The sequence below is a fragment of the Peromyscus eremicus genome, chromosome 22 (genome assembly GCF_949786415.1).
Source record: "Peromyscus eremicus chromosome 22, PerEre_H2_v1, whole genome shotgun sequence".
NCBI classification, from domain to species: domain Eukaryota; kingdom Metazoa; phylum Chordata; class Mammalia; order Rodentia; family Cricetidae; genus Peromyscus; species Peromyscus eremicus.
In genome coordinates, this window is record NC_081437.1 from 14068911 (window position 1) to 14082671 (window position 13761).

Genomic DNA, 13761 nt, shown 5'->3' on the forward strand with positions numbered 1-13761 from the left:
GCTCACGTGACAGCAGGGGCGGAACTGGGCGCAGAAGGGTAGGGCTGGAGCATTTCTTCTGAGTGGATCCCACTGTCACGGACGGCCTCCGGCCCCCCGGTGGGTGAAGCATCTTGGCCAGCATTGGCACACTGGGAAGCCAGCCCTTTGTACAGCTTTGCCATAGACGACCTAGGAGAACGGAAGTAATAAATCTCAGGTTGCACATTCTAGGAGACTGGCTCTCTGAACTCAGAGATTATGCTACGAAAAATAGATTTGCCTCTCAGATGAAGCTTTCTGTGATGGGTTCTCTATCCCCGGAGCCCTCTATAAGCCAGGTTGCTTACATAACAGCTGGCAGGTGGCTGAAAAGAGCTTGGGGATACAGGATGGTACTGAGACACACCTGTCGGGAGGACACTGGGTCAGGAGATGCTGGCTTTCTAGCTGGAAACCCCTAGAGAAATGATAGTGTTCTCCAGATGGACGGGGTGTTTAAGGAAATCCAGAAGCTCTGCTATGGGTTGCTTCTATTCCCTGAGGCCCAGATATTGCCTATTCAAACTGTGACATCTATTCAGACACATACACCCCAACACTTTTATCCCCACTACTCATTAACACCTAACTTACTCTTCCTTGTCCGGCTCTGAGACTAAGCCCCACATGACAAGTTTTGTTCACTGTGGTATATTCACTGGACACAACAGTACCTAACACACAGCAGGTGTTCAATGAACGTTTATTACATTCATGAAGGCAACTACATTCAGACCTTTAAACTGCAACTTTGAACCTGGAAAGTTAAGGGAAGCAACATATGAGGGAACAAGAGAGCCAAAGTGCTTTTCTTCTAGTTACTTCTACCAGGCCATAGTGTCTCCCTCCCGTGGCCAGCCTAACCGCCCCCCTCTCTTTCCTTCTGCCTCACTTCATCCCATTCCAGCCACTCAAGTGCCTGGTCTGTCCCCTCTTCTCAGAAACCTTTGTCAGGCGCTGCACCGTCACAACCTTACTTTTTGAGCTTCTTCCGTTTCTGAATAAGCAACTCTTCATTGCATTGAAACAGCAGGGTATAATGAGAGATAAACACGCGGAGGCGCTGAACACACACGAGCAGTAGATAATAGTCAGGGTGTTCCTGCTCTGTGAACTTCAGAACATTCTGGATGGAAGGGGAAAGGAATCAGTGGTGCACAGTTAGGCTGAGAAAGTTGCTTCGTCTCTTCCGCACCTCACTTTGAGCTACTGTGGGTTCAAACCAAATCAATAGAAACAACCCAAACACATGGTCCATCTATCCAATCGGCTGCAAGCTCAAACTTACTGCTCTGTCCATCACATCAAAAGAATATAAGGCATTCTGTTCTGTGTGAGTTGAAAAGTTGGCAAGACCCAATAATTAGATATATGAAGTAATAAAGATATTCTAACAACTACTATCTATAAGTAGTACTTAAAGGAGTCAGACCAATACTGAGAATGATAGGCATCAGGTGAGCTTATGGTATGGGTAAGGGTAGATGGTGGCCCCTCCTGTTACATTGTCTGATGTTATGGTTTGGCTATGGTTTATTTCCCAAAGGTTCAAGTGCTGGGAGCTTAATCTACAGTGTAATGATTATTTTTTTCTAAAGGTGGTGGGACCTTTAAGAGGTGGGACCTAGTGAAATGTGATTGGGTGCTGACCATGCTCATGAAGGAATTAATGCTGGTTCTAAAGAGTGGGTTCTTATGGGGGAAAAATAGTTACAGGAAAGTCAGCCTGGGCACCACCCCCTTATTTCACACTGTGTGACCTGTCATTGTTACCTGTGCTACCACTGTGTTTACCATGAGAGGGGTCACCAGACACCAATGCCAGCACCATGCTTTTGGGTCTCCAAAACTATGGACCAAAATAAACCTCTTCCCTTTGAAAAATACTCAGCCTCAAGTATTTTGTTATGGTAGCACTACATAGAACAAAAGACCATCTGAGCTACTATAGTGGGATTGAGAAAGCTAACATTCAATGACTATATTATTTACTTGTTGAATACTTCCGATTGCCAGGAGTTAAGCAATTTTATATTCATTATCTTCTTTAGTGTTTACCACAACCCAGTTAGATAGGAACAGTAATTCCCTCTATATAATAAGTAAGGAAACTGAGATACCGAATTTGGTGATCTTCTTTAGGTCACACATCTAATAAATGACAGAGGGATTTCAATGCAAACTAGAGAGCAGCCCTCAGGCCTCTTTACCTAGTGTTTGAAAGACCTGAGCTTCAGGCTGAGGTTTTTGCCTACTAGGTGTGTTATCGTGAACACAGTACTGGGACTTCTTTGGTCCTCCATGTCCTTATGAAAAATGGTAATAATATCTGTTTGGTGAAACTGTTGAAAGGATCCATAAGATAATTACTGTGAGAAAATGTTTTTAGGACATAAAGCCATATCCGGGTGAAAAGCTCAATATTGATTCTCCGCCGCTTCTAGCTGAGGTTAATTACAAGCATTTCTAGGATGTTTTCACTGAACTATTTAAGATCAGTCAACCCTTAAATCAGAGCAGATGGGTATCAGGAGGAAGAGGTGTTACTAGTTAAAGGTTGTTAAACTCAACTCCACATCCTCTACAGGGCTACAGGCTCCATAGGAAAATTATATTAAGAATGTGTTCATCGGCTCCTCCTGGCTCTTTGGTAACATAAAGCATGAGCAATGTATGCTAGAACCGTGACCCAAGTCAAGTGGAAGCCATCAGGATAGTAGTTTAGTGGGTATGTTAAGCAGAAATTAAGAAGTCAGAGGTGACATTTAGATGGTTGTAGAACCAAAGAGGAGGGTATTGAATAAGGTTCTTAGATGTTATGAAGAATGTTTATAAAAGATCCTGGACCCCCAGAAGTGAAGATTGCTGGTACGTAAAGATAGAATTTCAAAGACAGGTATTATAAATCAAAAGATTCAAGAATAGATTTTAGCTCATTCCACAGTATGGTGTGGTGTGGTGTAACCATAACAACCTAAGCCATGTGACTATTTCTTAGAAATACTAATGAGTCCTTGAGCCTTTATAGTATTTTACTAATTTGGAAGCCAAAAGCAATAGCTCAGTCTAAAAGTCTGTTGGCTTGTTCCAGCCAGGCTCACCTGGAGATGTATCAGATATTCTGGGATGCGTTGCACTATGTGAAAGAACAGGGTGTAGATGTCGGATTTAATCTCCTCATCACCCTGAATGAAAAAAATGTTGGAGTGACTCTTCAGCACTGCAAACACAACACCAGAGATCCCTCCCACCAGGCAGGAAATGCTTATTTCCAAAGCATTTTCTTTCCAGATTGTCATGAAACATTGCTCTCTCCCCCGGAGAGGTCGCATGTTCAGGGTCATGGCCAAAGAGACAACTCTTCTCGTACAGGGAACATAACACATACTTCTTTTAAATAGATCCACGTTTCCAAACTGCCCCTTCCTTCCCCAGCCCTTCTAAGGTCACTGCTAGATAGCAATAGGCGCTCAGTAAGCTGGACTTGAATTAATGAATGCATGACGGTTTTCCAGCAAGTCACCTACTAATAGACGCTAAGAGTGCACCAGAGCCTCTCAAGAGTGGAGACAGGAAAGTGCTCAGATATTGGTCAGTAAGCCTACAAGCAGAAAATACAATGGTCTCCCCATCTGTAACGTCCTTTCTCTTCCTTTTTGCAGACATTCACTGAATGCTAGCATGCCTTGGTTGGGAGGTGAAGTAGGAAGTAAGACATGGATTCTCAACTCCTGTGAGATGCAATTACTCTCCGCTTTAGGGCTCTGATACACTATTTGCTTGTTGACTTAAAAAAAAAAAAACCACAACGTACATGTAGATATGCATATCAAACTCTAATATATCATTGAAGGGGCCGTGCTTAAAGGAGCGTGATGGAGCCACATGACAAAGGATGGTCGGAATCCAGTACTGAGACTCATTTTCTGGGCCTGAAAACAGCGCACATGCTGCGTGCTGAAGAACTCTGGACGGCCTATTTGCTTTGTCATTCAATGGGCCACTAAAGCATGGCACAGAGCAGAGAAAGCAATGGCCCTGATCCTTGATCAGACTCCTTTAACCCAGAAGAGGGGCATCTGTCACATGTTCAAGGCACTCCTCAGCCTGGAAAGGAAGCTCGCGGGGCACCTGCTGTACCGTGGAGTGGATCGGCAACGTGACAGAGATGGTGTGTAAACGAAGGACAGCATGTGCCTAGAGTCAACTTACCTCCTTCAGGACCACAACATGAACCAAGGAGATGCATTCCGGTAAATCCCTCAGGTAGGCAACATAATAATCCAAGAAATTATTCTTTAAAACAAACACAAAAATGCATGGTAAGAACCCGAAAACAGGAATGACAACATTTTTATAGCAGCACGAACATAAAAAGGGAGTAGAATTCAGAGAATATTTTATTTATTTATTTATTTATTTATTTATTTATTTATTTATTTATTTATTTATTGTTTTTTCGAGACAGGGTTTCTCTGTGTAGTTTTGGTGCCTGTCCTGGATCTTGCTCTGTAGACCAGGCTGGCCTTGAACTCACAGAGATCCGCCTGGCTCTGCCTCCCGAGTGCTGGGATTAAAGGCGTGCGCCGCCACCGCCGCCGCCGCCGCCGCCGCCGCCGCCGCCGCCGCCGCCGCCACCCGGCTCAGAGAATATTTTAATAACTTATCAACTATGTTCTTTATTTGCTCTTGGAGGTTTTCTTCATCTTCTTCATAAAGATTTATTTTATGTATGTTGAGTGTTTGTCTGCATGTATGTATGTACCCCATGTAAGTGCCTGGTGTCCTCAGAGGCCAAAAGGTATCAAATAGCCTGGAATTGGGGTTACAGATGGTTGTGAGTGACCGTGTGGGTTATCATAACCAACCCCGATCCTCAGCAAGAGCAGCAAGTGTTGCCCTTAACCTCTGAGCCATCTCCCCAGCCCCTTGTTAATTTTTTGAAAGAGTCTTCTGTTTCCTTGATGTTTAGATGTGTGTGATGGAACGTATACATATATAATCTTAGCACTTGAGAAGAAGAGGCAAGAGAACCAGGAGTTCAGGGCCATCCTCAACTACATAGTGAGTTCAAGGACAGCCAGTGATTCATGAGACTATGTCTATAAAAAAAATAGTTTTGGTTTTAAGATAAACATTACTACAGTGTGGGAGCCAAAATCCAACAGTTCTACCTTTGTAACAAGAGAGTAGTGAAGTCCAGGTGGTAGTGGTGCACGCCTTTAATCCCAGCACTCGGGAGGCAGAGGCAGGAGGATCTCTGTGAGTTCGAGGCCAGCCTGGGCTACAGCGTGAGTTCCAGGACAGGGTCTAAAGCTACACAGAGAAACCCTGTCTCGAAAAACTAAAAAAAAAAAAAAGAAAGAAAGAGAGAGAGAGGGTAGTGAAGAACTTAGGGTTGTGTAGGTCAAAGTACACTTAAATTGTTAAGTGATAAAAATACATATTTTGTATATATAATTGCTTTTCACAGTATTCATCTATAATCCATATGAGAAGCTTCACACAACCCAGCAGTTCTCAATGTTTTCAGCTAGTTGCCTATTTTAACCAATGCATATTCACCACCGAAGTTTTCCCTCAAGAAAACAGTTCATAGCTTCCAAAGTTATTTCCCCATATGTATAACTCCTAGCTCCAAAAAGCACACTGAATGCAAGCAAAGGTGATACTAGAGACGTGGCATTACACGTACTGTCTTCTACATAAGTAAATAAGGTGCAAATTTGTATTGTTTTCTGCTGTCAAGAAATGTTGATGAAGACGCAGGCAAGCACTGATTCATGGGCTAACTTTAATTGCCTCACACACTATTTAAAAATAAGAACATTTTACATGAAATTCTCGATCTCATTTCTTTTAAAACAACAATCTAATAACTCTAGTCTTTCCTAAATAATAATTGGACAGATCTGAGTAGCTATTCTTTGTATCAAAACAATTGCTGTCTACTCCATCAAATTCCCATCAATCCACATTGTTTTAACTCAATTCATTGTATTATATACACCATTGTCTGATCCTGGGGACATTTGGGTTTTCGACTTCTGGTCTGAATATGTTCTTGGTATAACATTAAAGAGAGTTCAAAATTCAGCACTTTTTTAAGGAATTGAAACGAGACATTTAAGACAAACAGCCACCTATCTTATTTAAAAATCTATAAAGAATGAAAATTATATGTGAAAAAATATATATACTCTACCTCATGTTTACTTTATATGATATACACAAGTATATATGATATATATTATCAAGCATGTATATACTTGTATATATGATATATATATTCACATGTATATAAAAATCACATGTATAAATCCATATACACATACATATGCATAGTCAATAGAGGCCACAATAGTATACTACAAAGTCATGAGTCAGAAGGTAGGAGACGTAACAGGGTTCCAGTCATAGATAACCAACTACCTTGCAAGCTGGGTGATTTCAGCAAAGCCTTTGAATCTCCAGGAACCTACCCCATTAACTGTAGCATGAGCAGGTTAGACTTGGTATCAGGGCTTCTAACTGTGAAATGTGCAATTCTTGCTTCTCCATTAGGACAAGCAGATGAGTGAGACACAATTCCATTCAAAGTACAGAGGGGAAGACACCTTACCTCATCGTTTGTCAACTTCAGGAATAAATCTCCAAGGACTCCTTGGCGTGGCCATTTCAGGACCCTCTCCTGCAGGGCATGAAGCAAATCCAAGTGCTGCTGGACAAGGTAGCGCAAGGAGCCAGGGAAGAGGCTTGAGACAGAACAAAGGAAGAATTACAGAGAGGACCCCATAAGAATAAACACAGCAGGCGCCATTTTCAATCACCCAAAACACCCTCACAGATCTGTATTTAGATTTTACATTTCTTTTCAGCAAAGCATCTATCCTCAGACAATAGATAAGGCCCCTTATGCAAACATGAATTAACCAAACAATAAAGACTACATCACAGGAATGACCTGCTAAAAACCACCCTGGGACAGTTTCATGTATGCCACACTCTGTAGAAATCCTAAAGGAATCCTTTTCAGTGTTTTCGATTCCAAAACATTGATACCCAAACAATCTATTCTTAGCTACTGGCTAGAAGAATGCCCCTTGAGTCAGTGGTAAGGTCTGGTTAACATTGGCAGCTAGAAGTTCAGGGAGTTGAGACATAAAGGAGCTTGCATATATTTTTCCTTCAGCTCCAGAGAGGCACACTGGGCAAGGATGCTCTGTTGTCTGTATTCTGCAGACTACAGGCTAGTCAGCCGCTTCCTCGTGTTTTATAGGGCCTCTTTCCTACTTCAAATCTCTTTCCTCTACCAGCTTGTGCACCTGATTGATTGATTGATTGATTGACAATTGATGATTGATTAATTTTGATTTTTTTCCAGACAAGGTTTCTCTGCGTAACAGCCTGGCTGTCTTGAACCTCACTTTGTAGACCAGGCTGGCCTCCAACTCACAGACATCTGCCTGTCTCTGCCTCTCAAGTGCTGGGATCAAAGGCATGCACCACCACGCCCGGCTGTGTGTCTCATTTTTAACCCCAGAGGAAATGAAGAAGTGAGAAGTCAAAGGCTGGGGTGGAGAAAAGAGAGACAAAGAGAATCATCAAAGCCTTAGATTCTAAGGGAAAAGGAAGCCGAGACTAGAGAAGGATAATATAAAGAGTGTCTCCAGGAGCAAGTCAAGAAGAAGCAGAAGACTATGGAATTAGCTGCACAACAGCACGGCTCTGAGCTCTTATTTGATGGCTCAGGGAAATTCCCAGTAGATTTCCTTATGCTTCCAACACAATACATTAACAAACATATGATGGCTTACTTGTCTCTGACAGCTGAACTTATTTAAACATTTCCCAAGGGTATGATGGATGCACGTGTGTGGCCCAGAGAGGTGATTTGGCCACAAGCAGATCTCTGTCATTAGACAGGATGTCGGATTCCGAGGAGGTTCCCCCCACCCTTTTCTAGGCAAAGCAAAGACTTCCACGGAGCTGTGGCTCAGAGAAGAGACAAACACCAGAATAGGTTCTTCTGAGAAATACGAAGAAACCCGCCACTGCCGAGATCCACTTTAGTCTCCTGGTCCATGAGTGCTAGCAGACACAAAGCCAGCTGCCCCTAAGACCAATGGAGAGGCCTCCTGAGCTGTGCTCTCGCTCACAGCAAAGTGCTCTTGGAAGGTCTAAATAACCAGTTCAGACCAGAGAGGGATTCGGAGCAGAGGCTAGGGAGCAGGCAGGCTGGGAGAAGACCTGAGCCTGGCTGAATCCCAAGTGACTCCACAGAACAAAGCCTCATCCGCAGAAGCTCCAGATACAAAAGACTTCTCCCCCACTTTTCCAGGCCTGACTCCCAGATGCAATATTCCGGGGTTCTAACTAATTTTTTTTATTATGCAATATCAATGGCTTCTGTAGCCTTCAAAGTTCTCTGTCCCCTCCCCAATATAGTAATTAAATAGTGACGAAAACAAAATCAAAGGCATCGAGGAAAATCCAGTTATAGTTTCAAATCAGTCAAGTTGTCTTTGCCAATTCAGCATTGGGCCAATAATGCCTGGCTTGAAGAGCAGCGGTTTCCAACCACACCGAATGGATTCCGATAATTAAACATGTGCAATCTGCAGTACAGAGCTGTCACATCTTGGGAGACATGGCCCTGAGTTCAGCTCACTGGAGGAAACAGCAGTCCTTCCCACAGGTGTCCTCAGGACTGCTCGATCTTAAAATGAGGCACACCGGAATAAGCCCAGAACCCTAAGTTCTGTAACGTTCTCACACATGACCCCCAGGTTCCACCTAGGCTTCCTCAGGCAGCAGGTGCCCTACAGCTCCCAGCGTTCAGAATACACAGGGCTGGCTTGAAATGACCGAGACTCTCTTGAGCAATTCACTTGTTTCCTAGGGAAATCCTAAGGGTGTATTTTATAGGTCTGAGAAGATGTGGCAACGTCAGGTTTCAGGGTCCGGTTCTCACCGCTATCTTCACCCCGGGGTTGTTTCCAGCGGGGTGGCAAGCGCTGACACCTTGTGGTTTGTGATGAGGGAAGTCAGCAAATAAATCCTCAGGGAAGATATTGCCAATAGATCTATTTAAAAGTGCATCGGGGTCTCAGAAGAGCTTACAAAAAAGAACTATAGCGGGAGAAAGAGGATGATGAAACCCAGGACGTAGGATAGAAAAAGCTGACACTGCCAGAGCCAGGACAAGACACTACACTTTGAGTAACAACACTCCGAGTTGACGCTTTGTGCTGCTTGACCGATGAAGAGCAAAAAGACGGTTACCTTGACAACCAATACGAACAGCATTGTCATGGATGCGGTGGAATAAGGATTACCTTACTTGTATTGGAGATTATAAAATTGTCTTTTTTTTTAATCTCATAAGATTAGAGATCCACTCAGTCCTCAGTGATAGGTCGTGAGAGAACACCAGAAAGTCAGGAAGTGACTAGACTAAGTAAAAAAGACTTGACTATTTAGGGAGATAGGAACATATTTAGCATCCTGGTTTGACATATCAACTGAGACCTGAAGTAAGACTTGCTGGACTCTTCAAGAGAACAGCCTGGGTTCTGAAACAGGAAAGGATACATTCATGCATCTGGTTCTTCAAAAAACCTCACACATTACTGTTGGTAAGGATGGTGTCCTAGAGGCCATGAGACCCTTAGAAAAACCGATGGGCCTGGAAAAAGCTCAGGGGATGGGCCAAAATGGCCTGCATTTAACTTCTGGCACTAACGGGCCATGTGGCTGTGAGCATCTCCAGACCTTAGAGTCTTTCTCTACAATGTAGAAATCACAGGGTTCTGGCCATTCTTTTTCCAGTGTGGAGATTGCACCCAGGGCCTCCTGGATGGTAAGTGTTCTGCCCTGGGGCTACATGCGCCAGTGCGGGCGAAGAGTCATGGAGTTCCAGATCACATGTAGAGCATAGGACACAGGACACTGTTCCAGGGTATGTGTTTCTTTCCTGCTTTTATCCAAGAGTCTCAAATTTATGGAAACTAGAAAAAGACACTGCTGCTTAGGATCTCAGGTACCGAAGCAAAGCTACACCAAAAGGTACATTCCCTTTCCTTTTGAGTCATGGATACTGGGCATGTGCTTGGCAGAACAAAAAATGCTAGAGTCCAGAACCTTCCCAGAGCCCTGGAGGAGCAGGTGGAAGAGTAAGCCAGGCTGTGCTGGGGTCTCTGGGCTGGAAATCAAGTGGTCAGATGGGGTAGGAAGAGGAAGATCAGGCCACTGTGGGAAGGTGAAGCAAGAGTCTAGAGTCATCATTATAAGTCAAGGGTTTGCCATGTCGTGTCTATATTTTGTTTACCTCCATTTTGTGGTAAAAATAATCCTCGGAATCAGTCAAGATCCTTGTGAGTTGGGGAACAGTTCCTCACCTCAGTCATTTAGTTGGGGTGGGCATTTGGGTGTTTGGGCTTGGGTCAGAGGGGATGTGGCATGGCGGTAAAGTCAAGTAAATGGGAAGAACCGTAAGGAGCAGGACAATGGGAACATCCTTAGGTAGATTCATAACGGATGAACTGTTTACCGCCTTATGGAATGAATGCTGTAGATTCATAACCGATGAACTGTTTACCGCCTTATGGAATGAATGCTGTAGATTCATAATCGATGAACTGTTTACCGCCTTATGGAAAGAATGCTGAAGGTAATAATGCCACATGATCCAGACTTCGCGTTCACAGGATTGTTCTTTTCTTCACTTCACCTTGCATTAGCTCATCTTTATTACATTAGTCCTTTCCTCCAAGCTTTGCTTTTTTCTCTTTCCTGTTCTCTCCCAACAGAGGGAGTATAAGCAGGTACATAGTGTAACATTAGGGCCAGTATGCTGGAAGCACTACTCCCCACCCCCATCCCCCAACACACACACACACCCCTAGGTGCACACTCTTCCACCGTGCCTGGTGCTATGGGATCACCTGAACGGGAGTTCTTTCTATCAGCCCGTATCATTGTCTAGTACTCAGAACTCCGCCACGTCCATTTCCTGGGTCTTCGATGAGGTCTACCATCCCTGAGGACACATACGCCTCTCTTTATTTCTGAACAGACTTGTCACAGACTGAAGGCCCCACGGACTGTACTCACTTTCTACCTGCTGAGAACCTAAGTTTGAGACTTGCGGTCATTGACTATTCTCTTTTCAAAGGCTGTTTCTGGGACTCTCTAGGGCCCAGAATTCCCAAGGTTGAATCGGAGAATGACTTACCTTAAATCCTAGTCAATCTGAAAAGCAAAGGCAATGAGCACACGGGTACCTTCTCTCCTTGGAATTCCTCTTTCCATCGGAGCCCTGGAACGTCGCCTTTATCTTCAGGATCAGAGAGATGTTGATGACGTATTTCCGCTCAGACTCAAGCAGCTCGAGAGCCACGGTCTGCCTTTTTGCTTGAAAACAAACCCAAGGGGATTTTTTTGTTAGTCAACTCCCTCCCAAACACTAAGCCAGGCAAGAAATAGATTAAAAAAAAAAAAAAAACATGGAAAACTCAGTTGGCACTGTTCCCTAGCACATAAGAAGCCTTGGGCTTCCGTCCCAGCACCACATAAACCAGGCTTGGTGGTGCACACTTGTAATCCAGGAGTGGAAGGCAGGAGGATCAGAAATCCAAGGTCATCTTCAGATATGTAACCAGCCTGGGCCCCTTGAGACAAAATAGAAAAAAAAAAGTGAAGGGAAGGAGGTGGACGCAAGGAGAGAGAGAAAGGCATCAGCACATTTGGGCAAGAGGAAAAGCAGAATGGAGACATGAGATTTATCCAGCAAAGCAAAGGACACAGAATCATGTGTCCGCAGACTTAGAACCCGCTAAGAAGCGGTAGAGGCCGAGGGACTGGAGACATGAGTGGCCGGAAGCAAGTGAGGTAAATCTGCATAAACTGCAGGAGCCTCCAGATTGTACTTGCAGAATCCCACGAGAAATGGGAGAAGCAGCACCATAAAGAAGGCCTAGCCTGAGCTAAAGATGAAGACAGAGTGAGTGGCTAAGAGAAAGAGACACCCCTTGACCACATTCGCCTTCAGGTCCCAGAGTGCCAGCAGCCAGGCTTAAACACTCTTGGCAGGAGACTGGGCAGCCTGCCACTTGATACACTGAACTTCCCAAGTAGGACAGGAGACCCTAAGACATGAACCTAGAAAGAACACTTACCAATATGTAAATTTGCCACCATATTATTAAAGCATATTTATAATGAAGCTCACTATTGACAAACTTGGATAATACAAAATTCCAGGTTATTTGGGGGGGTGGGGTGTTTTTTCTTTCTTTCTTTTGGGGGATAATCTTTCTTGAACACATCAATAATTAAGGATACTAAGACATTTGAATAAGGATATGCCATAGGAGAGAGAAGACGAATACACATGTATGTGAAAATTAAATCTTACAATTAATATTCTCAAAAAGATATGTAAAATATTCTAGCCATTTAACAGTTACTGGATGCTATTTTAAAAAAAGAAACATCTTGACATTTTTTTTTTAAACATAGACAAACTTAAGGGTGGATGGAGTCAAAGGCATCTCCCCTCACTCTCTCCCAAAGAAAGCCAAGCACAGAAGAGAAAAGGCACACTGAAGAAAAATCTGGCCCATGAAAAAATGAAGTCAGGGAATCTAACATTAAATTAGAAGCTTCAAAGAAAAGGAAAACCATGGCTGAGATGATATTACAAAATTAATGGGGAGGGGGGACATGTGGTATCAGGACATGTGTTATCAGGACATGTGTTATCAGGACATGTGTTATCAGGACATGTGTTATCAGGACATGTGGTATCAGGACATGTGTTATCAGGACATGTGTTATCAGGACATGTGTTATCAGGACATGTGTTATCAGGACATGTGGTATCAGGACATGTGTTATCAGGACATGTGTTATCAGGACATGTGTTATCAGGACATGTGTTATCAGGACATGTGGTATCAGGACATGTGTTATCAGGACATGTGTTAGCAGGACATGTGTTAGCAGGACATGTGTTAGCAGGACATGTGTTATCAGGACATGTGGTATCAGGACATGTGTTATCAGGACATGTGTTATCAGGACATGTGTTAGCAGGACATGTGTTATCAGGACATGTGTTAGCAGGACATGTGGTATCAGGACATGTGTTAGCAGGACATGTGTTAGCAGGACATGTGTTAGCAGGACATGTGTTATCAGGACATGTGTTAGCAGGACATGTGTTATCAGGACATGTGTTAGCAGGACATGTGTTATCAGGACATGTGTTAGCAGGACATGTGTTATCAGGACATGTGGTATCAGGACATGTGTTATCAGGACATGTGTTAGCAGGACATGTGTTATCAGGACATGTGTTAGCAGAGGAGATGCCTGTTATCCTGCATAAATAATGAATTAATGGGGAGGGGGGCATCCCAGGACAGGTGTTACCAGAGGAGAGGCCCATTATCCTCTGCATAAGTAACAAAAAAGATCCCACATCATCACAAGGACCACCACAGCTGTGTGAAGCTGTAGCCCTCTGGGTATAAAGAGAAGACCCTAAAAGTTAATGGAGGGGCCAGCAAGATGGTTCAGAGAGTAAAGGCACTTGCTGCTAAGCCTGACGACCTGAGTTCGATCCCCAGGGCCTACAACGTAGAAAGACAGAACTGCCTCTCAAAAGCCGTCTCTGGACCCCAACCCATGCCCCATGGTATTTGTGTACCTGCTCAAAGAAATAGGTGTGTGTGC

The 13761-nt window shown here is 43.7% G+C and overlaps 1 protein-coding gene across 1 annotated transcript in view; it reads right to left on the reverse strand.

Moving 5' to 3' along the window:
• Arhgef33 (Rho guanine nucleotide exchange factor 33) overlaps positions 1-13761 on the reverse strand; it is an 81256-nt gene that overhangs the window by 15302 nt on the left and 52193 nt on the right. Inside the window, exons 10-15 of the mRNA XM_059248289.1 lie at positions 11307-11436; positions 6644-6776; positions 4234-4317; positions 3123-3206; positions 999-1147; positions 7-171 (exon numbers count right to left, since the gene is read on the reverse strand). Of these exons, the coding sequence (XP_059104272.1) occupies positions 7-171; positions 999-1147; positions 3123-3206; positions 4234-4317; positions 6644-6776; positions 11307-11436 (745 nt within the window). The remainder of the gene's footprint in view (positions 1-6; positions 172-998; positions 1148-3122; positions 3207-4233; positions 4318-6643; positions 6777-11306; positions 11437-13761) is intronic.